The 25,910-nt window shown below is 39.1% G+C and overlaps 1 protein-coding gene across 7 annotated transcripts in view; it reads right to left on the bottom strand.

The window, feature by feature from the left end:
- The window catches only part of MCM8 (minichromosome maintenance 8 homologous recombination repair factor), a 32,546-nt gene that overhangs the window by 4,677 nt on the left and 1,959 nt on the right, over positions 1 to 25,910 (bottom strand). For 4 of the 7 annotated variants that reach the window (XM_039532319.1, XM_039532321.1, XM_039532320.1 and 1 more), the window contains 15 exons: positions 25,518 to 25,659; positions 25,239 to 25,313; positions 23,558 to 23,640; positions 23,261 to 23,410; positions 21,088 to 21,191; positions 20,371 to 20,569; positions 18,225 to 18,310; positions 14,003 to 14,154; positions 12,507 to 12,705; positions 11,333 to 11,363; positions 10,840 to 10,980; positions 5,124 to 5,265; positions 4,092 to 4,287; positions 3,618 to 3,837; positions 1,256 to 1,465 (listed from right to left, as the gene is read on the bottom strand). In XM_039532319.1, coding sequence (XP_039388253.1) covers positions 1,256 to 1,465; positions 3,618 to 3,837; positions 4,092 to 4,287; positions 5,124 to 5,265; positions 10,840 to 10,980; positions 11,333 to 11,363; positions 12,507 to 12,705; positions 14,003 to 14,154; positions 18,225 to 18,310; positions 20,371 to 20,569; positions 21,088 to 21,191; positions 23,261 to 23,410; positions 23,558 to 23,640; positions 25,239 to 25,313; positions 25,518 to 25,659 — 2,130 coding nt within the window. Of the gene's footprint in view, positions 1 to 1,255; positions 1,466 to 3,617; positions 3,838 to 4,091; positions 4,288 to 5,123; positions 5,266 to 10,839; positions 10,981 to 11,332; positions 11,364 to 12,506; positions 12,706 to 14,002; positions 14,155 to 18,224; positions 18,311 to 20,370; positions 20,570 to 21,087; positions 21,192 to 23,260; positions 23,411 to 23,557; positions 23,641 to 25,238; positions 25,314 to 25,517; positions 25,685 to 25,910 lie in introns of all 7 variants that reach the window. The other 3 variants (XM_039532322.1, XM_039532323.1, XM_039532324.1) reach the window with 2 other exon arrangements.

The following is a 25,910-nucleotide window of genomic DNA, read 5'->3' as shown; positions in this document are numbered from 1 at the left end:
AAACCATATTTAACAATTAAGCTGAACTTATGTGGTAGCCAGGCTTAGTCTCCATCATTCAGTCACAATGGTTGTGTCAAGCTCTAAGGACATACTTGGGACCTGATCCAGCAGGACTCACAAACATAGCCACATTCTTCAATGGAATTTCTGACTAATAATTGCAGGATAAAGCCCTATCAATAAGTAGCAGTACTCCAACCTTCAAAACTATGTTAGTGGGTTGTGGTCTGGAAATTGCTGATTTGATTTTTAATACTGCATTCGCTGCACAACAACAAAGCACGACTAATGCTATTAGGACACAGCATTAAAATATGTGGCAATAGCAATAAGGCCGGGAGGAGCAGACACAGGTCCCTCTCTATACTGTCAAAGAAGATTGTTCTGAAAAGCCAGGTGGGTATCCCTGAATCCTGCTCCTCTCCCTGCCAGCAGATACAGCAGGGGGAGAAAAGGAGAATAGGATCTAGGGAAGGATGGGCAAGTTCCCAGCCTGGTAGATTTTTCTGTGATGGAAAGGCTGGGGAAGCCCTCCACAGCTCCCTATATAGCTCTTCGGGTTTTATGCACCTCTTGCGACCAGCCATTTAGAGTCACCAAGATTTAGTCTTATGAGTTTAACAGTTATTTGGTTTAATGTTATTTTGGTCCATAAGCAAGAACCAGGATACCCATCTAGCATCCCAATTTGCCTTTACTTTTATAATGGGCTTAGACACAGTTTGGGATGGAAAAGCTGCTTTAATTTACTCACCCTGCTGGAGCTGTGGCGTATTAGGCAATGAGGCACAGACTAATGGATTTTAGGAACAAATAAGCTGAAATGTCTGTCTTCCACTTAGCCCGTTCAGAATGGCATAAAGGGTGAAAAAAAATTAAGGTTCTTTGTCTGGGTGTACCTTATTGCCTCCATTGGCCTTGCCTGACAGCGTAGACCTAAAACAAAGGCTCCCAACGTTTCATATTATAACCTCACATTCAGCCTCTTGCCCCTGGTTTCCTCTAATGCACCCCGGAATCCAGATATTTCAGAAGAGAAGCTGGAAGAATCAGTGCAAGGACTAGGCACTCCTTGTGCTGTGAAGGAGTGGTTACAGGGATCTACAGCAATACTGATTGGCAGAAAACAGAGGGAATAGAAGCAGGCTGGGAGCCACAAGTCAATTGCTGGCAACTCCTGGGAGTGTTAATAGCTATATTAAAATAATACTTAGGGTGCCAGAAGCAAAAAGGATTACAGCTGGAAGTGTACCTCTGTAAGCCGAATCAGTGACTCCAATTGCCTGGTGGTGATAGGTGTGCTGTCCACCCCTTGGTTCTGTTTCCGGAGCTCAAGATAGAATTCCTGGAGGACCTGAGCAGCTTCTGGAGATAACTTTGGGTGGACATACTGCCGAGCATATCCAACATACTTCCTCAATAGCTGGTGTGGAATGGCATCAAAATTTTCTCCAGGCATGACCTAAGCCAATTACAAAACACATCTCTCATGTTCATGGACTCTAAATTACAACAGGATTACAGTATTCAGTAGGTTTTATACACTGGTCTTTCTTCTATGAACTCAATTCTCAGTTCTCATTATATTAGTTTGGTCTCTTCCGGACAGCACAAACCTCTAGTCTGCAGTGAAGGAAAAATGAAAGCGCCAAATGCAACTGGGCAATATCAAGAGTTCTCTTTCAAAAAGACTCTTCACAATGAACGAGAATGATACTGAAAAGGTGACTGTACTGAATCAAATCATGGGTGTGGTTTAAGATTAGAATCTGGCAGATATAATTTTATGGCAAAAAAAAAATCATGAGAACGAGCTCTATTTTTCTTGTTGTTGTATAAACATATAATAAGACACGGCCCCTGAAGAGTTCTGATCCTGCAATTAATCCCACGCAATGGACTTCTGTGCCCATATGGAGCATGACACGCATGACCAGAAAGGGTTAAGCATCCTGCAGAATAAATGACTCAAATTCAACCCTTAAAAATAATGTTTTTGTTTGTGTATTTACATATTTATTGGGAGTGGTCAACAATGTAATCAAACAGTCCCTGTCTATGCTGTAGTCTGTTAATTCAGAGATCAAAAGAACATCTTAACATTTAAATTAACTCTAAACATAGAATATCGCTGTATTCATCTCTCTCTCTTTGAAGTGTATGGCAAATCATCTGCGAATGGTGGAACGTTAATCTGTTAGGATAATTACCAGCTATGCATAGGAAACGAGTCCACTTCAAAATTCACATGAGTGCCTATTGTTCATCTAGGAACAACTAAAAAAAAAAGAAGAAAGAAAAAAATATAAAAATCCCAATCCTTTTTTTTTTTTTTTTTTTTTTTATTTCATGTTTCATGCAGAGGAAGTCTAAGCCATAAAGATTGAGATCCCAGTCCTAAACTGGAAACTGGAAAATAAGAATATTGAATGGGGACTACTACCTATGGGACTAATAAAGGAATTCTTCTTTGCAACTTCAAAGCTCACCATCTCTGCTATGAATCTGAACCTCAAGAACTGAACTCATATCTGTATGTATATTGATCTTTTAACCATACTCTCTCTTTTCTTTTTTAATAAATTTTAGTTTAGTTAATAAGAATTGGCTGTAAGCATGTATTTGGATAAGATCTGGAGTATTCATTAACCTGGGATGTAATGTGTCCTATTCTTTGGGATTGGTAAAACTTTTTTATATAATGATTCATATTTTCATATATTCATTAATCCTCATCATATCTGACTTAAGTGTCTAGGTGGAGGCCTGAGGCTGGGTTACTTCAAGGGAACTGTGTTGTTGACTTCTGAGTAACCAGTGAGGTAATAAATAATCTGTTTTGTGCTGGCTTGGTAAATCTAAGTATTGGAATATTCACCAGCTTTGGGGACTGTCTGCCCCATTCTTTGCAGTTCACCCTAATTGAGTGACTTCAGCTGGCTCCCCAGGGAATCTGGTCACAGAGCCCCACAGACATCAACAGGTAACCACCCACACAGAGTTCATGGCAGGATCAGGGCTAAAGACAGAGACACACCATGGAAGAACCAAACAAGGAGGCAGGTGGGACAAGTGAGGACAGGATAACACTTGTTTTCATTTAGGAGAGAAACCAGGGTTGAAATGGGGGAGGAGAATGTAGGAACAGGACAGGGAGTAGAGAGGCGGAGGAGGAAAAGTGAAAAACAGAAGGAATGGAAACTGGAAGGAGAAACCGGAGGAGGAAGGGGCGAGGAAATCCACAAAGTAACATTGGTAGATGAAGGAAGGAACCACCATCCCTGACAGCAAAAAAATGTAAAGTTGAAAAATTGAGCAAAATCTGAGCCTCACTAGGGTGGGACAGTGTGAAGATGGTTCTCTGGGATTAAGTTTGCCCCAGTTTACCATCATCCACCCTACAACAGCTGCTACTGCAGGCAACTGGCAGGACCTCTGGAGCATAGGGACTTCCTATAGACATCCCATGGCTCTTTAAGGTTGGGGTTGGTTTCCCACATGGAAAGTGGAAGGGGAAACTGCTGAGATTCAACACCAGCGGGCAGCCTGCACTGGTTCCAGTGGGAGACGCAGGGTGGGGAGATGCAAAACAAAATCAGAGGAGAAAATTCTACCTTTAATTTTTCTGATAATGGTTTATCTGAGACTGCTTCAAGAATGGTGGTGTTTGAATCCTGTGTGTTGGTGCGAGTCACTACAGCGCTGCTGTGTACTGCTTGTTTTCCAGCTCGCATTGCCATCACATGCTCAGAAAGCAAATGGTCGTGATCTTCGTTCGGAGTGTCCAGCAGGATAAATACCAAGTCAAACCTGGACAATAAGGCACTCCCCATTCTAGACAAAAATAATACATTTCTTATAAAAACAGACACAAGAGAACTCTATAGCAACTTTACCTATTACCCTGCTTCACAAATACAACTCAAGAAATAAATCTGTGTTGAGAGCTGAAATCAAAACAATATAATAAAAATCTACTTTCATCCTCCAGGAAACTAAAGTGCCATTATTCACAACCTGACCCCCCCTTCCCCCAAAGCCACTTCCTCTTGCAAGCTACAATAATTAACATTTCAAAAAGTGCTTACTTTAAATTCTCAGAGACCGTTTTGGCTTTGTTATAATGTCCCCCAACTGGATTTGCTGCAGCAATGATAGATGTCCTAGCTGGCAAGCTGCAAACAATGCCAGCCTTAGCAAGGCTGATACTTTGCTGTTCCATGGCTTCCAGCAAAGCTTGGTGTTGGCTTCCCATCTTATCGAATTCATCTATTCCACAAATACCTGGAAACATAATTAACACAGAATAAAAGGTATCAGAAAACACACAGGTCATTGGCCAAATATTGATCCAGTATGCACCTTGAGCCTTATCCCAAGTCCACTCATTGCAATGTTCCCCTCAGCCCTGTCAGCATGGCTTGCTTCCTTTCCATGCTGCCCCTGGGACTCTACTGGTGGATTTGTAAGTCTGGAGAAGCAAGTATTAGAGGCAGGGATCAAATTGGTCTGGCTCACAACAGTTGTCTGGGCAGTGCACTATTTTCTGGTGATTGCCAACTTGCACTCCAGAATCTAAGCTTTCAAATAAAAAAAGTTGGAACCAAGATTCTTAAAAAAATAATAAATAAAATAAAGTGCCTAACTAAGGAGCCTCTCTTTCAAAAGTGCTAAGCACCCAGTAGTTCCCATTTAAATTTTGAAAATCTGGCCACTTAAGCACTTAAATAAGGACTTTCTGCAAATCTTAGAAGCCTAACTTTAGGCACCTAATCTCAGCTGAGTGTGTCACCCAAGCCTCACTAACGGGGACCACAAAGACCAGGAGTCTATCAGGGCTTTCAAGACCCACCAAGAGGAAGCCAAACTGGAGGAGACCAGCAGAGAATGCGGAATCACATTTTGAACATTTGCAAATATTTCTTAACTTTATTTTTAAGCATAAGATCTTATTTAAAAAAGAAAGTTAGCCTCAGATCTGTAGTTAGTAGTAGCATCATACATATGTTAATCCTAGACTCAATATCCCAGTGCTATCCCCCAGTTTGAGGGAAAATCTGAACTAAATGTTTAGCTAAAAACATTTGTCCATTCAATTTAATTGCAGTTTAGTGTGTTACCTTGATCTCCAAGTACCAGAGCACCAGCTTCCAAAGCAAAATCCCCAGAGCTACTATCTCTAGACAGAGTCACAGTCAAGCCAGAGGTGGTGCTGGTATTGCCACAAACGTACACACCGCGAGGGGCAATATTGCACACTGCCTGTGGAAAACAATCACAAATTTTTTAAAAGTTACAGAACCATATTATGTGGAATTGTAACTTACTCATACTAGAAAAATACCACAAATGGGAAAACGTTAATGTGTTTGACCTTTTTTACTATTTTCAATTTAACATGAGTCAATAATATAATTGTTATTAACTGAGTACCCCTAGAGATATATATCCAGAACTGCAGAAGGTGGGAATCATTTTTGGTTGCATGCTTGGGGTCAAAGTACTATCTGCTATGTTTTCGTAAACCCTGAGACTATGTTACATGACATGGATTTGGATATACTAGATTAAGGCGCTGTAAGGGTTAATTAGATCACCTATATTAAACAGAATCTTATATTGATATTATTTTTCAAAAACAAAGCAGTACAGACTTAAGCAGAGATATTAAAAAAAACCCACCCAAATACAGCATTCTCCATCACTGAAATGCAGCCACATCACATAACAATTGCCAGACTGAAGGTCCGTGTGGCCTAGTTCCCAGTCTCTGATAGTGGCCAGCACCAGATGTTTTAGAGGAAGCTGTAAGTAGTGCTCCCAGAAGTAAGAGTGGGATGTGGAATTATCTGTCCCCCAAACAAGGTCTCCTCATGGTCTCTAATAGTTAAGATACTGTCTTAAACCTTGAAGCATTAGGTCTCTACAGAAGTTTATGAGAAAAGTGCAAAAGATACAGCATAAAATTTCTCCAAGTTTCATTTTTATGTGGGAAGGCAAACAGAATGCAATAGCCCCAGTTAAATTTGGCTAGTGCACTCCAGTTAGCATCACTGCTCTTTTCCAAAGAATCTTTAGTGGTAAGCGACCAGCACCTGTTTTATTCAAAAGAAGCACAAATCTGTAAAATGCTCCTGAAGGTTATGCCAGAACAACATTTGTTCAGCACTGACGCTAAGAGAAAAATATTGACTATTGTACCACTAGCACCAGCTCCTACTGGAGTTTCACCATGAAAATTCTGATCTGGACAAACCTTGCAGTGTAATCTTGTCATTTCTCAGAATGGCTGCAGGCCAACTTTTTGTGAATGGCATCAAAGTATTTAGTAAAGAAAGAGAAAAATTGTTCATTGTGTGCAAATGGACTGCTTCTTAGGGTGAAACAGGAACAAGTAGTTTAAATATTTCTTTATAAGTCATTTATACAAACTTGGCTTAGGTATGCTAAACTATCATCGCAGCTTTGCCAATAGTAGAAATTGAACTAATTAAAAAACTTTTTAATAGGGCTGTCAAGTGATTAAAAAAATTAATTGTGCGTTTAATCGCGTTGTTAAACAATAATGGAATACCATTTATTTAAATATTTTTGGATTTTTTTACATTTTCAAATATCTTGATTTCAATTACAACAGAATACAAAGCATATAGTGCTCACTTTATATTTATTTTTCATTACAAATATTTGCACTGTAAAATACAAAAAAATAGTATTTTCAATTCACCTCATAGAAGTACTGTAGTGTAATCTCTTTATCATGAAAGTTGAACTTACACATGTAGAATTATGTACAAAAAATAACTACATTGAAAAAATAAAACAATGTAAAACTTTAGAGCCTATAAGTCCACTCAGTCCTACTACAGCCAATCGCTCAGACAAACAAACTTGTTACAATTTGCAGAAGATAATGCTGCCCGCTTCTTGTTTACAATGTCACCTGAAAGTGAGAACAGGTGTTTGCATGGCACTGTTGTAGCCAGCGTCGCAAGATATTTGCATGCTAGATGCACTAAAGATTCATATGTCCCTTCATCTTCAACCACCATTCCATAGGACATGCGTCCATGCTGATGATGGGTTCTCCTTGATAACAATCCAAAGCAGAACGGACCAATGCATGTTCGTTTTCATCATCTGAGTCAGATGCCACCAGCAGGCTGATTTTCTTTTTTGGTGGTTCGGGTGCTGTAGTTTCTGCATCTGAGTGTTGCTCTTTTAAGACATCTGAAAGCTTCATCCCTCTCGGATTATGGAAGGCACTTCTGATTCTTAAACCCTGGGTTGAATGCTGTAGCTATTTTTAGAAATCTCACATTGGTCTCTTCTTTGCGTTTTGAAAAATCTGCTATGAAAGTGTTCTTAAAACAAACGTGCTGCGTCATCATCCAAGACTGCTATAACATGAAATACATGGCAGAATGCGGGTAAAACAGAGACAAAGACATACAGTTCTCCCCTGAGGATTTCAGTCACAAATTTAATTAACGCATTATTTTTTAACAAGCATCATCAGCATGGAAGCATATCCTCTAGAATGGTGGCCGAAGCATGAAGGGGCATATGAATATTTAGCATATCTGGCACATAAATATCTTGCAATGCTGGCTACAAAAGTGCCATGTGAATGCCTGCTCTCACTTTCAGGTGACATTGTAAATAAGAAGCAGGCAGCAGCATCTCCTGTAAATGTAAACAAACTTGTTTTTCTGAGAGATTGGCTGAACAAGAAGTAGGACTGAGGGGACTTGTAGGCTCTAACGTTTTACATTGTTTTGTTTTTGAGTGCAGTTATGTAACAACAACAACAAAATCTACATTTGTAAGTTGCACTTTCATGATAAAGAGATTGCACTACAGTACTTGCATGAGGTGAATTGAAAAAGACTTATTTTTACAGTGCAAATATCTGTAATAAAAATATAAAGTAAGCACTGTACACTTTGTATTCTGTGTTGTAATAGAAATCAATACATTTGAAAATGCAGAAAAACATACAAAAATATTTAATAAATTTCAATTGGTATTCTATTTCTTAACCATGCGATTAATCGCGATTCATTTTTTTTGAGTTAATCGCATGAGTTAACTGCGATTAATTGATAGCCCTATGTTTTAAACATAAAGCTTTGTGCTGGCAAGTGAAATATTTAAAGATTACTGTAGAGAGCACTCAGCTCTACTTGGTCTGAAAAGGAGCACATAAGAATCATACCGATCAAAATGTGATCTGCAAATACTGTTCATAGAATAAAGTACATGTGACAAGATACTGCTCTCAACAGAAGATGCTTTTAGGGAGAAGGACACCAGGAGAGGGAGAGTGGAGCAAAGATACGTGTATTCCATTATATTTGCCTCGCCTTTAGTTCCTTCTTTGAATTCTACCTCTATCAATCACATGTTCTAATTTTAAAGATTCACACATTATCTACCTGTTTTCTGGATTTCTCGGTCAACGCACTGTTTGCCTTTCATTCTGCTTTTCTATCATAATTCTTCTCTTTCATGAAAGATTTATGCCAGATAGTAACCAAGGTCATACCACTTTAGAAAGTATTTTAAATTAAGTGCATATTATCAGTCCCATAGAAAATAATGACTTTTTTCCTAGAAATAGTACTTACATTTACTGTTTTTCCATCTAAATGCAATTTCCTGCCAGTGATGTTATGAAAAACATGAAATGATCTCGATAATGCACATTTTAAAATATCTGCACAAGCACCTTAGAAATATGAGAATTCTAAATGAATGTACCAATAATCAGACTAACTCCTCTTAGCAATATGTCATTAGGACCTATGTGTCACTCAAAAATACTGTCAGTAGATTTACCAGGAGGTCTCAGATATAGCCCATGACCTTGCTGTCATAATAGGTTGGGCATTCTGAATATGACCATTCCTCAAAAAAGTAACTCTAACAATAATACTACTTTGTCATTCTCTGGGACCTTCTGTCCAAATATCTCAAAGCCTTTTTTACCATGGGTGTTCTCAAACTCAATAAAATAATTGTTGCAAACTAAGTATTATTATCCCCATTTACAGATGTGGAAACAGACAGAGACACTAAGGCCTGATCTACACTACGATTTTAGGTCGAATTTAGCAGCATTACCTCGATTTAAGCCTGGACCCGTTCACACGACGAAGCCCTTTTTTTCGACTTAAAGGGCTCTTTAAATCGATTTCTTTACTCCACCTCCGACGAGGGGATTAGCGCTGAAATCGGTCTTGCTGGGTCGAGTTTGGGTAGTGTGGATGCCATTTGACAGTATTGGCCTTCAGGAGCTATCCCAGAGTGCTCCATTGTGACCGCTCTGGACAGCGCTCTCAACTCAGATGCACTGGCCAGGTAGACAGGAAAAGGCCCGCAAACTTTTGAATTTCATTTCCTGTTTGTCCAGCATGGCGAGCTGATCAGCACAGGTGACCATAAAGAGCTCATCAGCATGATGTGCACATTGCTGGGGCACATTGCCTGGTCCGTACTTTGTGAGAAGTCTATGTCCATGGAGATTTTCAGTCAACGTTGGAGGTCACTGAGAGCTAGGTGCCCAACTGCCGTTTGTGTCTTTGAAAATCTCCAAGTGATTTTCCCAAGCTCACACAGGACATCAAAGGCAGAACCAAGAATAAAATCCAGGGTTCCCAACTCTCAGTTCTGTGTCTCAACCACAGGACCATCCTTGCCCTCATTCATTACATAAAAGCATGCCACAGAAGTGATAAATATTCAATTTGCATCAGTTATACTGGCTGCTGTATTCAACTGACCACTTACGCACTTCTCGATGTCATTGTGACAAATGAAAATAAAACGAGAACCCTTCCAAGAGATGTATTTTGTATTTATCACAGAACAGAAGGGTTGTGCAATTATTTGGAGAACTACTGATGTTTAATAACTGTGAATGTCTAAATGAGAGTATGACAAACGGAAAAAAATGTGAGCGTTTATTTTAGCCAGAATTCACAACTAGGGACAAAAATGTGGGGCATAGTAAATTATATACTTTAAAAGGGAGACTTTATAAATTATATACAAAGAGACAGTCTCTCATTGAACGAATGGTTGTGTGTAAGTGAAAGACTAAACATAAAAAGTTTAGAGCAGAGGTTCTCAAGCTGTGGTCCATGGACCACCAGTGGTCCGCGAGCTCCATTCAGGTGGTCCACGGATAGTTCCCTCTGAGGTGAGTGCATGGGCCGCTGCACACAAGAGAATGAAGGGCCACCCACCTAATTAGTGGGGTGGCAAAGGCGTGGCTTCACTAATTAGGTGCCTGGACCCTGGAGAAGACGCACATGTAAGGTCAGGTGGTGGCCTTGGGGTGATTAGGGAGTAGGTGGGAGGGGGCAGTGGGGTAAGAAGAAGGTATGGAGGGAATTAGGGACATGCAGGGCTGCAGTGGCCAGAGAAAGAGGCAACTTTCCCCAGATCGGGGGCTGCCGCGGCGGGGGAGAGGCCCCCCTCCCTTCCCAGCCCCAGCTCGGGGGCTGCCGCTGCAGGGGAGAGAAGGCACATCCATCGCATTAGAAAGGTAAGACTACTGATAATAAAATATGAGTTGTGTGCTTTTATTTGTAGAACAAAAAAAGTTAAATTATTAAGGGTTTTTTTTATATAGTGCTTTTATTCAAAGCGCATTACAGCTAACGGTACAGACAACATTTGGAAAGATCATTAAGTGGTCCGCTGAGACTCTCAGCAATTTTCAAGTGGTCCACGAAAAAAAAAGTTTGAGAACCACCAGTTTAGAGCTAAAGGAAAAAAATCCATTCTCCCTTCATTAGCTAAGTTTAATAGTAGTAAATGAACCCATACTTGCAACATTTGACTCTTTCCCAATCCAGGATCTCCAACCACCAGAAGATGCGGGTCTCCTCGCACTGGAATTCTGTTTTTGTCATCCACATACTTTTGGCATCCTCCAAACAATGCCAGTGCCAAACCTGCCTTTACAATCTATAATGATACATACAAATGCTAGTCAACATTAGACAACAGCTACCATTACTAACAATTGCTTCATAGTAAATTCAGACACACAGAAAGAAAACATTGTGTCCTCCAGAAAAGAACTTACAAGGGACTGAACTCCCACCATTGCCCAATGTACTACCTATTTCTCGTTTGGGGGTTTCTATGGGTATTTTGACACAGGAAAAAGAAAAACTGTTTATCCAAAAATAAACTTTTTAAAAAATATATCATTTTTTCCACCTTGCCAACCTTTAAAAGGTCTTGGAAGTTTACTGAGGCAAATTTGTAATCAAGTTTGAATTTAGAATGAAAGCAGAGTTCTAAAATTACTTACCTCATGGCCATAGATAGTAGGACAAAGTGAGCTGAAAAACCCAAGACATTTGACATTAGTATGTGATTAATACAAAATCCCTTATTACCACTAAATCATAGAATATCAGGGTTGGAAGGGACATCAGGAGGTCATCTAGTCCAACCCCCTGCTCAAGGCAGGACCAATCCCCAGACAGATTTTTACCCCAGATCCCTAAATGGCTGCCTCAAGGATTGAACTCGCAACCCTGGGTTTAGCAGGACAATGCTTAAGCCACTGAGCTATGATCATTTGTCCCATCTCAATTACAAAACTAGTTTCTCTACTGCAACAAGTTCCATTGAAATTCACTTTCTTTTCTAATTCCCAACAAAACCAGGGTTTTTTTAATGCTCTATCAAAATTCTTGAAATTTTTGGACAGCGAAGCATGCTTTTCATTATAAAGAGCGCAGTACTTCACTTAAATCTACACACACACACACACACGCACACAACCTGTTACACCGTGGTTGCTGCACCCACTCATATCTGGAACAGAACTACTTTTAATCATCATAAGTCTATTGCTCAACTGTGCTGGACTTTGAAGGAGGTCTTGTATTCCACAGGTTTAGCTGCAGCATCCTGGAATCCTCCAATGGTACCACATGGTCCTGCATTGTCTGTTTCATGCCCTCAGCTTGGCTCTCATATCCCCTCCCCCAGTGCTGCAGAGGCAATAGGCAGAGCATAGAACAGAACAGTGCAAGATGTGGAAGCTGCCAAGGCAATGGCCTCGGACAACTAAAAAGAAAACAAAACAAAAAGTGTAGCAGTTGAAAAATAGGGGAAAGAGAAGGAGGGCAGAAGGAACAAGATACCACAGGAACGAACATGTGTTTGTATTTATTTTAAGAACAGTGTTCTTTTAAAGTACAATATTTATATCCTGGGGCAAATGAAAGTTCAACAACTAGTTAAAACTACAAATATACGTGATTGACTTCACCTCCCACCCTTGGACTAAAAGAGGGACATAGGCACAAGTACACAAGGGTGTACTTCGGTTAGGTTACTTGTCCCAAATTGACTGCTTCGGAGGGATCAAGATGCAAGATAGCAAATAATGAACCACACACTTGAAAGTACAAGAAGGGAAAAGCTGTGGTGCTTTTATATCTAAATTGCTAAAGGTGTAAGAGACAACATACTTGACAATTAGCTTGAACAGATTTTCCTCAGCTTGAATCTCTTGAACAGCATAAAGATCTTTAAGTGAAAACTCCATGCATACTCGGTGATTAGTCCCATCTTCAGAATTCATGACTTTTTGTCCTTTACCGTTGCTGACAGAGTTTGCCTCAATGTACAACAGGAACATACATTTGTCATTCTTGTTTCTAGATGCTCCTGTTAGATTACAAAGACTGTCAAAAATAGGAAGCCATGTTTTCATCTAAATATTGGGGTTATGCACAGGTAGTGATTAAAATAATTCAGAAATATTAAAATCCATGTGCCAATTAAAACTTGGGACATATTTGTAATGATAACATATAGCAAATTAAAATGGCTAACCCATGATCACAGTTCCTGAATACTGGAAGATATAGCCCTTGAACAATGTAGTGGAAACTATTTTGAACAACTGCTTCCTCAAAGCCTGATAAAAAGCCAGGAAAAGCTTCAGGTGACACACTGAGATTCAGAGCTTTATAAAACAGAAAGGAATGTTGTTTAATTTACTTAAAGTTCAGCACATACTCAAGTGCTTTGCTGGATCAGGGCCTGAATGAAATGCAAGATTAATTTTATTCTATTAAAAATGTTAACCTTGAAAACACAGAGAGCATTGTGTCTCTCTGAACTGGCTACATTTTAAGTGTCTTTAGCCTGACCTACTCTACTATACACTATATACTATATTTTAAATAAAAGATAAGACTTGTAGCAGAAAAGATAGAAAAATGTTGTTAAATATTAAACGCTATCTGTATCATTAACAGAAAATTACTGATCTGTCATAAAGAAACATGGTTCACAAACTGATTATGACAATTCTTTGTAACATTCTCCATTAAGAGCATTTGTAAGATTTCTTCAAGCAGAGATAAGCAAGCCATGAAAGAATGTGCAGCCTTAACAGTTCTCTTAATATTTCTTTCTTTTTTTTTTTTTTTTTAAATAACCTTGATAACCACCTCCTTCAAATGAAAGATCAAAAGTGTCAAATGGCTAACCTCAATGAGACTCTTCTAGAAACAATCTGGAAAACAGAATCCATCTCAACACCTTGTTTCCTTTACTACTGTACAGAAGATCTTTCTATCCATCTGACTTTCTAGAACATGAGAAGCCTGTACTGATAGTTGAGATACAATTCCTCATCCTTAACAGAGCATGAGTGCTGCTACAAGACATGCCCAATGCCGACTACACCAGAGTCAGGTAAGGTCAGGGAATGCTAAAGTGTACACGGCTCTCCTCTCAGTTGGCGTATTTTGTCCTCTCTCTTTTTCACTACAGAGCCTTATCTGTTCAACAGCTTTCCCCTATACCTTTTACTTATTTCTAAAAAAATGCAACGAATAAGTGACTTTAGGCTTTGAGAGAAAAATCAACAACTAGAGAACAAAGAGTAAGCTTGTTTAGCATTGTGCAAGATACAGAAGGTGATAAGAAAAAATTCAAACCAGATGTACTGTACCTTCTTCGGTGTTTGACACCTTAACAATTCCTGTAATCGTGACTATATCTCCTGGGACACAACTGTCTACAAGATCCTGAATCAGCTCACATTCTATTGTGCGAGGAATTCGACCTGCTTCTCGCTGATCGTCCGACATGAGTTCCTGAACCCTAAAATACACACAGCATACCAATGACCAGTCTGCACTGTTTCTATTTAAGTTCTTATATAAAGTCCTCACCTTTATGCTTCAAATCAATCATTTTTGATTTGATGAGAAGAGAGACTACAGATTGACAGCATTGGAAATAGTGCTGTTAAAAGAAAGTCAGGAAATTCCAAAAGTTTTAAGTGTTTCCAGGACCAGAGACTTAATAAGCACTTCAGTTTTTCTTCTGCAAACACTTCAGAGCGTATTTCCAAAGAACCTTAACTTTATGAACTCTAGATTAAAACTCAATTCTACAACTCAGTAAGGTCCAATTACATGTACATTCAAACTGTAAAAATGTTGTCAGTTTTCAGTAGTCTGCATGAGGTGAGCAGGGAAATGCTGATAATGCTAATATTGTGTCTGATTTTCATCCTCTAACTTAAAAAAGGGTTTACAGCAACTGGGTCAAGCGTTCAAAAAAATCCGTATTAGAGCCATGACAAAGCAAAGAAATCATAGTGAATTTTCTTTCCCTTTTAAATACGTTACATTTATTTATAAATATATATCCATCCTTTAAATATTCTTTCCCCCCAGCCTTTATCTATCATGGATTATATTAATTTTATAACCTTCAAAATTAAATACACTTCCATCTAAATAAAACTAAAAACATACAGTGATATTTTAAAACAAATTAGACAGTTTTCTTTTAATTATTGTCTTTTTGCCTAACTATGTTGTATTTTAGTCCTGCTAAATGAACTCTAGGATGTGTATGTAACACTTGTAAGTGAGTGCCAAAGGTTTCTCTTCTGAGCCCTTCTTTACAGTAAATATTAATAGCACTCCCTGGTGCTACTGTTAAGAATCTGTCAGTGCTATGGTACAACTTAATTTTCTAAGGGTTTGTAAATGAAAAAAGAGTGGAATTGGGGGGTGGGAGGGCTCGACATTAAGATTGTGCTGCTCACAATAACTTGTTTAAAATTTTTAATACTCAGATCTGTAAAATTTGGATACAGAATGTCAGCTTGGAAAATATGGACTCTGACCGAAACCTCCAAGCCGGGTAAATTCAAGAGTCCCATTTCTCTATACTAACATTCCACCTTTTGTGCCTCTAGCTGCGTTATTGTATTGTTGCACAGAAGCAATGGAACATCATGAACTTTTCTGAGCATGCACTCTGCTGTAATACCGGAGATGGTACGAGTGCAGTGGAAATGGGGGAATAAGTGCTGGTCTCCTTTGAAGTGATTCCGACATGCTATTCTGGGGTGATATCTTTACTGCCACAGTGATTTCCTTTAATGGGATTGGAGGAGACTTAAAAGATTTGTGCAAAGACAAAAAAGTGCCTGTGAACTGGGCAACTGGTTAGGGCTCTATAAGAGTATTTGACTAGAACCACAAAACCATCTGAAGTCAGACTGAAACAGGGTCCTCCTCCTACCTGTGAACATCAGCTCAAGTCCACAAACAATTTTCAGACACGCTCTACCAGAGCCTTAGCGCCCACCTCCAAACCATAATCCATTAGCTGCCACTGCCCACCACCCAAAAGCCTTAATACTGTTGATTTCAATGGGGAGGGAACCATGACATGAAACTATCCCTCTCCCTGTTGCAGCCAGCTCCCCCAAATTTCAGCTTTTGGGGGAGAACAGAGGGGTCATTGCTCCCCATCCCCCAATCCATAAGTCTTAATTATGACTTGCTCCCAACCCCTTACTCCTTCAAGAGGGCAGCAGCAAAGGGGAAAACCTTATCACAGCATGGCTGGGTAAACCATGAGGGCATATAACACCCCCTAAGCCTTACAGTAGTTGCTATCAACCTCTGCAGATGCACCCGCACAGTTGCACTTTTCCTGAGGGGTGGGAAGGTCCCAGAGCTCGGGCTCCAACCCAAGCCCATAAGTCTACACAGCAATGAAACAGCCCCCCAGCCCAAGTCCCACGGCACAGGCCAGCTGCGGGTTTTTATTTGCTGTGCAGACATACCCTTAGGGTCTGCTTTCAGGCTCAGCAACTGCATAGGAGATAGCCTCCTTTCATAGGTAGGCATGGAGCACACTAGCTTGTGAATGAGCAGTGCATCCCAGGCACTGCATACTAGTAGGAAACACACCTATTAGTCACAGCAGTATGGCTGAGGCTGGAAGCCAGAGCAGGCAGGCAGAAATGGATCCCTAGAGCCAAGGCTGCAGAGGAGCTACATGTGAGGCTTTTTCTTGCTTGGGACAGAGAGAACAGCTCCTGGAAAAAGTGGAGCAAACTACCTGTGCCCTGAAAAAGTGCCCACAAAGATTACCAGCTGAGACAAGCAAAAAGATCATTTTGGAACCAAATTTGAATCCTTTGAAGCATTTCCTATACTCTGTATTTCAGGTAAAGCAGGAGATCTGGGAACCACCTCTGGCTACTACTACTAGGAGACAGTCTGTACTGTCAGCTGTGTTTTGTTCCTGAAGGAGAGACCTAGCCCCTTGCCCGGTGATTGACAGGTCCGATCCTATCTCTTCAACTTCACAGCAGAGGTAAAGCATAAGAAGAGAGCCTAAACAAGGAAGAATTTATTTTAGTCACTAAAGTGAAAAGGTAGGCTGATTATACATAGGGAGCAGATCTGTTGCTGAGCAACAAGGTGACATTTTCACAGTCTATTTTTATAATAGTAAAATAATCAATTTTTTTTGTTTGGTCAGTCTAAGTCAGACTCTTAACATTGCTGTAGTTTACTATAAACAGGTTACGTTCTTTTAAAATGTTATTTTAAAAGAAGGCAGGGTTACAGCAAGTATAAAATATTACTTCTGAAACACTATACTGATATTAGGAAGGCACGGGATATCAAGTTATTTAGTCCCCCGATAACATCCACCTGTCAGATTACCACAGAAGTTGTCTAACAATGGAGGTACTGTACCAAAAAAGCCCCAAATCCACAATGCAAACAAATTAGGACACCAATTCTGCAAAGACTTACACATATGCTTAATTTTACACACACACAGTGAAATCCTGGCCCCTCTGAAGTCAATGGTGGAACTCCCATTCACTTCAATGGGGCCAGGATTTCACTCTCTGAGTAGTCCCATTGAAGTCAACCCACAAATGCATAAAATTCAGCTGTGCTGGAATAGGGCCTAAGAGCTTTTCCAAACACTATGCTACTTAACTTTACATCCGTTCTAAAACAAATTGTAAAAAATCAATTTCAGAAATAGTTTTGATTAGTTTAGACTAGAAGGAACACTTGACATTTATACACCGCTACCTCAATATAACGCCACCCGATATAACACGAATTTGGATACGATGTGGTAAAGCAGTGCTCCCGGGGGGGGGAGCTGCGCACTCTGGTGGATCAAAGCAAGTTCAATATAACACGGTTTCACCTATCGAAGTAGAGGTGTATTATTTATTTCTATTGCAGTAATACCTAAGGGCCCCATTTTTTCTATTCTTGTACAAATAAAAGACAACAAAGCCAGTCCCTGCCACAGATCGCTCACAATTTAAGGCATATTTATTCGATTAGATGTAGAAAGCAGAAAAACAGGGAAACAATTTAAGTATATGTACTTCATTCCTATTCCAGTTAGCTTGTGTTTTTTTCAAATACAACTTTAAATCAAGATTTTGACACTAAAATTCAATACAACTCATTCATCTCTCTCAGTTTACAGGTGTCACGCAACAATGCCCTGCTAGCCAACCATTGTGATGTTTTCCTTACAGCTCATTCATTACAGAAGGTAATTTATAATGGATGTGATCACATTTATAGAATGGATGCGATCATGTTCACAGCATGACCTGAAACAGTTCACAATGAAGCCACAGTTGAGATAAGAAGAATTTCAATGAACCTATTATACTGAGTAGGGACAATATATAATATGGACTAGTGCTTTGATGAAACAATTATTTTGTAGCATATTCTTTTGATCAATGCTTCTTTTTACACAATGGATAATATGAATAAAAATGCACATTTGCTTTAATAAATGTGATATCCTTTCAAATCTGTTAAACTAAATTTGTTTGTGAAAGGAACAGACACTCTAAAGTTGCTTACTTAATAGACTGCCAGTCCACCGTAATTGTTAAAGGAGAGCTTCTATCTGCAGTGAACGATCGTCCATGGCACTCAGGCAGAGGACACTGTAAACAGTATGAATTCGTGGTCAGGACTGACATAAAGAAAATTATTGTCTTTATTACAATAGTTTAAGGTGCCTCATTTGATTTTGAAAAACAACAGTACTCTGGTGTGCAGCTCATTAGCAGCATATAAAAAGAAAACCTACAGTTAAACTTAGATTAGGAATACCAACTGGCATGAGTATAATTAAGGGAAAACTGTCACACAAACAGGTTTCAGAATAGCAGCCGTGTTAGTCTGTATCCGCAAAAAGAACAGGAGTACTTGGGCACCGTTTAAACACCTAGCATTAGATTCATAGAATCGTAGACCTGGAAGGGACCTCAAGAGGTCATCTAGTCCAAGATGCAGTCAAGGCAGGACTAAGTATTATCTAGACCATCCCTGACAGGTGTTTGTCCAACCTGCTCTTAAAAATGCCCAATGATGGAGATTCCACCATCTCCCTAGGTAATTTATTCCAGTGCTTAACCATTCTGACAGTTAAGAAGTTTTTCCTAATGTCCAACCTAAACCGCCCTTGCTGCAATTTAAGCTCATTGCTTCTTGTCCTATCATCAGAGGTTAAGAAGGTTAAGCTTGGTATCATCTGCAAGCTTTATAAGTGTACTCTTTATGCCATTATCTAAATCATTGATGAAGATACTGAACAGAACCGGATCAGAACTGATCTAAACTCCTAGGCACTAGGGGAAAAAAGAAAAACCCACGTGTTAATACTGCATCTTGTGTGTCTTATTTTTATGTTCAGGTCCCCTCAAAGGAGAAAACTTCTTACTTGGTCACATCATAATATTAGACCGTTACCTCATTATTATTTTATTTATGTATCTTGTGGGGTCTTAGATCAAGCTAGGAAGAATAACAAAACTGAAATACAAAATCCTGGACAGAGCAGGTCAAAAGTTTTCTATTAGAAAATGCTGATTCAACAAAATCAAAATGTTCTGTGCAAACATGTTGGTTCCATCTGAACTTTAGACAGAAATCAAGTGCATGGTTTCCTGGAAACCTGCCTGCCTGCTGCTCTTTAGTTCCTTGGCTGGGGAACTGGGACTTCCCAGACTGCATGCCTGGCAGACTGCCACATTCACCAGCTCCATGAGGTATGTCTTCACAGCCAAAACAAAACCAAAAACAACAACAACAACAAAACCTCACAGCAGCAAGTCTTAGAGCCCAGGTCTGCAGACTCAGGTTGGCATTGTGGTGCTAAAAATAGCCATGCAGACATTTTGGCTCGGGCTGGAGCTCAGGATCTGAAACCCACCCCCACCTTCCTAGGCTTCAGAGGCTGAGCTCCAGCCCAAGCATGAACATCTACCCAGCTATTTTTAGCTGGGTAGACATTCACCACAGCACAAGTTCCATGAGCCCAAGTCTGTAGACCCAGGCTCTGAGAACCGCTGCTGCAGGTGGGTTTTTTTTTTGCAGTATAGACACACCCATGGGCTACTCAAGCTCTGCAGCTGGCCAGTTCCTGGGCTACCCAGCTCACTGCCTCCTGGGCAGCTAGCCAGCCAGAAAGCCTGAAAAAAATCCATTTGGTAGTCCCAAAATAGAATTTTTCTGGAAAAATTGAAGATTCTGAGACAAAAAAATTTTTCCTTCAAAAATTTGAAATTTTTCACAGGAAGGGATTTACATTTTCCAGCCAACTCTAGTCCTAAATAAAACTGCTAAATACAGTCAGAACACTAAATAGCCCTTTCTAAAATGGGGTGGGGTGGGTTCAGGGAGAGGAGAAGAGAGGAATTCTTTTAAATTTGTGGAAGTTTCTATACTTTTGGTTTTCCATTTTAAATGGCACCCAAAATCAAGGAAGCTTTTTTTTTTTTTTTTAAATGCCTACCTCACATGAAGAAGACTTACACTAACATTGGGATATACAGTGATTTTTGTGGATCACTAACTTAGCTGAAGTATTAAATCCATTTCATCCCTCTTTAAATACTATAACTATTTTTTTAAATCTAAACACCACATGTGTTGACAGTTTCCAAATACAGGAGATAGCAAAGGGGAGGAAATTTTTAAGATAAAAAGTATTTTAAATTACCTTTGTGGGAAGGGAATATTTTCCATCAGGCAGAGGAAAACTCTGAATATACCCACATGTACTGCATATAAAGGCCATCTTGGTGCATAGGGGTTTAATGTTGCTGACACGCACGACAGTGCCACGCAAGGCAACATACTTCCCATAACAATTAGCCCGAACATTCTTCAGTTGAGTCAATGGGTCATAGTTGTACACCCTAAATAAAAAGGTTACCACACAACTTTAAAACTCTTGTTATCCTTAAAGAACAAAAATATTGTTATCAAATATGCATGCCTGTATGTATTAAACACTAACAGAGATACAGCCAGAGGAAAGGTTTATCAACAGAAGACAAATCTAATATTTTATTGTAAATCTAACCTCTACCCAGAATACATGACACAACTGTTAACTCCTATTATCCTAAGAGGAAGTGAAGGCTGCCCAGTCAAATTCTAACGTTCAGAATTCCCAAACTATAAGAGAATACATAGTATACACACCTTTCGCTGTTCTTAAACACTCTTAGGTCCCATTTACTCTATAGAAACTACCATATATGAGGACCCTGTAATAACACAGTAAATCCCAGCCACGGTTTAACACATATTTCAGTCTTGCAGCACAGAAAGGACCAACATTTGATGGCAATTTTCCATGAGAGTTTCTTACTCTCTCTGGGCAAATGAATCTTTCAAATCCTAATAGAGAATTAATACAAACATCCTTTACCGTGCATGAATATGTGGCACATTTATTATAGGTTCTTCATCAATAGGTAATCCTTCTTGTTCCTGTAGTTCAGCTGCATACCTTTCCAGGTCCTTAGTTAATACCTAGATAGACAAGAAAAAATAAACACAGGCTAGGAAGAATCAGCTCCAAGGAATGGGTAATATTATTTGTTGAAGTGAAGTTTTTATAGTGTTCTCCTTTAACATGCTGCTCTCCTCCCTGGGTTTGGCATGATAGTTCATTTGCAGTTGAGTTTTGCTACTTTATCCTGCAGTTTTAAACCTCTACACAACTCTGCAGAAGGTCTCATTGACTATTAAGCCCAACCAAGAGGATTATTTTACTGCTTTTGTACTTTTCCATTTGACAACCATAGATTTTCCTTCCATATTTTACATGGATCTTAAATTAACATCTTTGTTTTTAATAAAAAATGGAATGCATTGTAGCCTTATCAATGGATTTGTGATTGATTGATTAATCAATCAAATATTTATTAATCTCTTCGACCGCGGTAGTTAAAAAAGGTTTGGTCTCCTGAGGACTACAGCATCAGGAATATTATCAGCATCACTAAAATAAGAGACCCTACAAGTGCATGAGAAACAATTCCAATTTGTCACAAGTCCCTTTATCGACAAATCCACTAAGCAGATAAACAATCCCACAGCACTGAAATATGATAGCAGATAGACAGTGCAAAGTGTTTAGCTCGATGATTTGCATTGCTCACATCTCCCACTGGGAGATCCTAGAGTGCCAATCATTATCTTCCTCCTCCTCATCGTTATCATCTGTGGCTGTCATCTTGGCATCGCCCAATGCATCTACTCCCAGCACACAGGCGAGGCAACACCTTTTTATTCTGATCTATGCTTATGCCTACATATGCATCATATAGGTTCCAACCCCCTTTTCCTTATCCATACTTCCACACCTCACTAATTTAGGGGTGTTCTGTTTCTCATTGGCTATCCCTTTAGCTCCCCTTATTCTCATTAACATCTACATCAATGGGGTATCATAGCAACTTGAGGTTATAACAGAATCCTGCAAAATGTTACTATCTGGCATCTTGCAGTGTTAAATGGCACATTGCACCATAGTTTTCAGTCTATTGCAGCATAGTTTCCAGAACATCAGCACTTATCACATCTTTTACTGTAATCTTATACTTTCCTAGTACAAGGTTATCTATCTTCCAGTCAACTAATCGTGCCAACCTGTTTCAGGCCTGAGGTCTTGTTTGGCTAAGCTGAATATCTTACAGGCCTGAGGACTATAGGCTCACTGTTACAATATTAATAAACACTTATATTTCACCTCTATATCCTAAAAATACTTGGTATCTTTTCTCTTGGCTACTGCACAGAGTAACTTCTAATTCTAAACTATGTGTATGTACTGAGATCATTAATCTCAGCATATCTGCGAGCATATTTGCTGCTACTGCAGAACCTGCATAAGGTGGCTAGGACTTTTTAAAGCACAGGACTGAGAACCAGGAGATCTAGGGTCTGTTCACTGTTTTCCTATGTGACTTTTAACAAGTACTTTTAACATCTGTGATTCAGTGTCCCATTTTATGAGGCATAGCTCACTAAGCCCAAAGTATTATCAAGATATGATTTTGTAAGACACACAACAATGGTGCTCAGAGGAAGAGGGTTTTTTTGTTTGTTTTTGGTTTGTTTGTTTTTGGAGGGGGCTGGTCAGTGAAGCAGTAGATTTTTATAAGTCAGAAAACCTATATATTTAATATTTGGAGGACTTACTACTTCTACTCGTAACAATTGTAAATTAGGTCAAGTTTTTGGCCCAGGAAACTTGATGCATTAAATTAAACTGTTTAATCTTTAAAAATTAAGGCCTCAGTCCTGCAAAATGTACTTGGGCTTCACATCTTTTGAAAGCCACACACTTCAAAACTATCAACCTTTAAGAATAAATTAAGTTGTTAAAAAGTCAGTATTTCTAAATGTAATAAAGAGTTTAAAAACAACAATTGAAATTTTCATAGCTGTAGTAATTATACATTTGTTTCTGGTTAAAAACAATTCTGACAGTGAGCATTGGTCTTCCATATAAATGTGGTTTAAAATGTAAAGTACAAGCGATAATTACATACATACATCCTACTACTTAACATCTATTTGGAGTCTATATTTACCTGATGTATTGCCAAACCCATGCAGTCCAGTATTTTCTGAGGCATATCCCTTAAATCAGTAGATATACTTGGTATCAATTCAATTAACTCTTTATCTTGTATCAGCTCTTTGTAATCCACAAGAGTACTCCCTTTTCTTTCTATTTCATCCTACAAAACAAGTCACAAAACATATTTCGTTCTGATAAAACAAAAGGTTTTGATTAATATTCTTGAGATACTGTAGCTGAAATCTAGACAGAAGAAAATATATACAGAGCTATTATGCTATTGTAGCAACAGTTGTAGGTGTCTTACCTTATCATAAAGTTCAATGTGACGTGTAAAAAACTTTTCAAATGCTTGAATCTTCTGGACAAAAGGAGAGCTGCCATCATAAGCTAATCAGATACACATCGCATTAGTAATTAACCCAAAAATAATTATGTACATCAACACATCATATGCTTTATTTGTAACTAGAATTTATTATAGAAACCAATTCATCCATTAAAGACATTGATTTAAAAAAAATGGGTATTTTATTTAAATAATCCTTCTATGAGGCTTCTTTCACACACATTTTACCCTCCCTGGTTTTTGCACTTTTCTCTCAAGCATCTACAGCACAGCCACCTTCCTTCAAAGGACTGGATAGACTAATTTCTCGAGTTTATCATAATACAATTAAAGTTATTGAGACAGAAAAGAAAGGAAGAGAAAGGAAAGTTAGGTGGGGAAGGGATGCCAACTGTACCAACTTCTAAGACAGACCAATACTAAGATATGGTCATAGCAGGTCTTAAGCCATCATGATGATGTCTTGCAGCATTTCACAGGACTGGTAGAATAGGTTCAGGTTGCCTTTCCTAGAAAGCGTGATATTTTTCCCCATTATGTTGTTTGTGCGCCAAGATTGGGGAATGTCTCAGTAATACTCTGGTTCTTCTAAGTTAAGAACTATGAGGATACATACTTTTAGCCAGGATGATGTGGGATCACTCCTCAAAGCAAAGGAAGCAAAATTTAATGGAAGGGGTATTTTAATGCTTCTGAGTTGTGGGGTGCAGATGGTTGTCCATGTGGGGGACTATCATGAGGCAGGACCAACAGAAGGCTGATGGTGAGGCATTATAGTAAGTAATTGCATCTCCAGCAGACTGCAGATTTAGTATGATTTGTGAACTGCAATCCGATCATCGAGCATCAGATTTTGTTCAATATTTTGGCTTGGGTTTAACATAGGTTGGATGAAGATGGAGCGCATTTTACATTGTACAACACTCATTTCCAGGCCTTTGCCCACACAGAGATTACAAGTTGTTCATTCAAATTTGTTTTGGATATGGGGGAAGATGAGCAGTAGATAACACTTAGCCACTGGCAACACTGGCCAGCAGTCCATCTGATTTGGAGATAGAGTCCTTGAGTGAGAGTATGTAGCTCTTTCAGGCTCTGTATACACTCCAGGAGCTTCTCCATTAGCTATTGCGGTATTTCAAAGGTGGTGTCACAGCAGTCAACTCAAAGGATCCTGGAGTGCAACCAAGACTCAAAATCACTGGCTTAGATGGAAATCACAAAGCTATTTAAGATTAATTAGCGCTTCAGATCAGCAAAGGCTAAGATTGCAAAAAAGGGCAGAAAAAAGGAGAATTTGCTCATGTCTCCCTCCATTTTTAGAAGACCAAATTATTTACATTTTTAGTTACCATCTTCCTCTACTGCACCTTAAAAAAAAGGTTTTAAAAAGGGTCTAAGAATGAACTGGTTTCAGAGTGGTAGCTGTGTTAGTCTGTATCAGCAAAAACAACGAGGAGTCCTTGTGGCACCTTAGAGACTAACAAACAAACAAGGACTGCTTGTTGTTTGTTTTTTTTTTAGAATGAACCGTAATGTCACTCATTTCTTCAACCCTCTAATCTATTTTTCCTCCTATAATACACAAATCTAGGGGGGAAAGGGAGGTAAAATATTTATTCTAAATTATTTAATATACCTTCAGAGAAATAAAGCTTCCAGCCTTTATATGTAGTAATCTGGTCCAATGTTGACTGAATTAATCGAGGTTGTGCTGAAAAGTATGAAAATAAGATTGGTTAAAACAGTGTAAGTACAGCAGCATCTCAGACTTTGTCAGTTACTGTTTAGAGCACTAGTAAGCAAACAGCTGCAGCTGTTGCACACAAGAGCAGGTAAACATGCACTGCTGCTTTAAAATGCTTGATCATTGTATTCTAGCATCAGAGATTAATGATAATTGGTAGAACCAATTTACCAGACTCAGGCTTTCCAGTGTTTCTTTTCCAGTCTCTTCCTCCATCTCCTCTTCCTCGCCATCTTCCTCTCCAACCTTGAAAGCCACCTCTTCCTCGTCCAGAGCCTTTACCTCTTAATTCGTTACTCATGTTACCATGTGACTGAAATTGCAAACTGTGGATTAAACTGATAGGGTAAGACCGTCAATGAAGATTTATAGTAATAATCTATGGTGATTATAATAATTTAACCAAGAGTCATTAGTATATTGCCTTTTTTTTTTAATTTTTTTTTTTAGAAGAGAGGACCAGCCATATGTGGAACGAGTTCAGGATCCTCCCTTCTCAAAACAACAGGTGATGGAAGTACAATTGGCTGCATACTCACAGTGGGTGTGAGGTTAACTTTTCAA

Source organism: Mauremys reevesii, linkage group 3 (genome assembly GCF_016161935.1).
Source record: "Mauremys reevesii isolate NIE-2019 linkage group 3, ASM1616193v1, whole genome shotgun sequence".
Classification (NCBI taxonomy): domain Eukaryota; kingdom Metazoa; phylum Chordata; order Testudines; family Geoemydidae; genus Mauremys; species Mauremys reevesii.
This window is presented reverse-complemented; position numbering and strand designations above follow the sequence as displayed.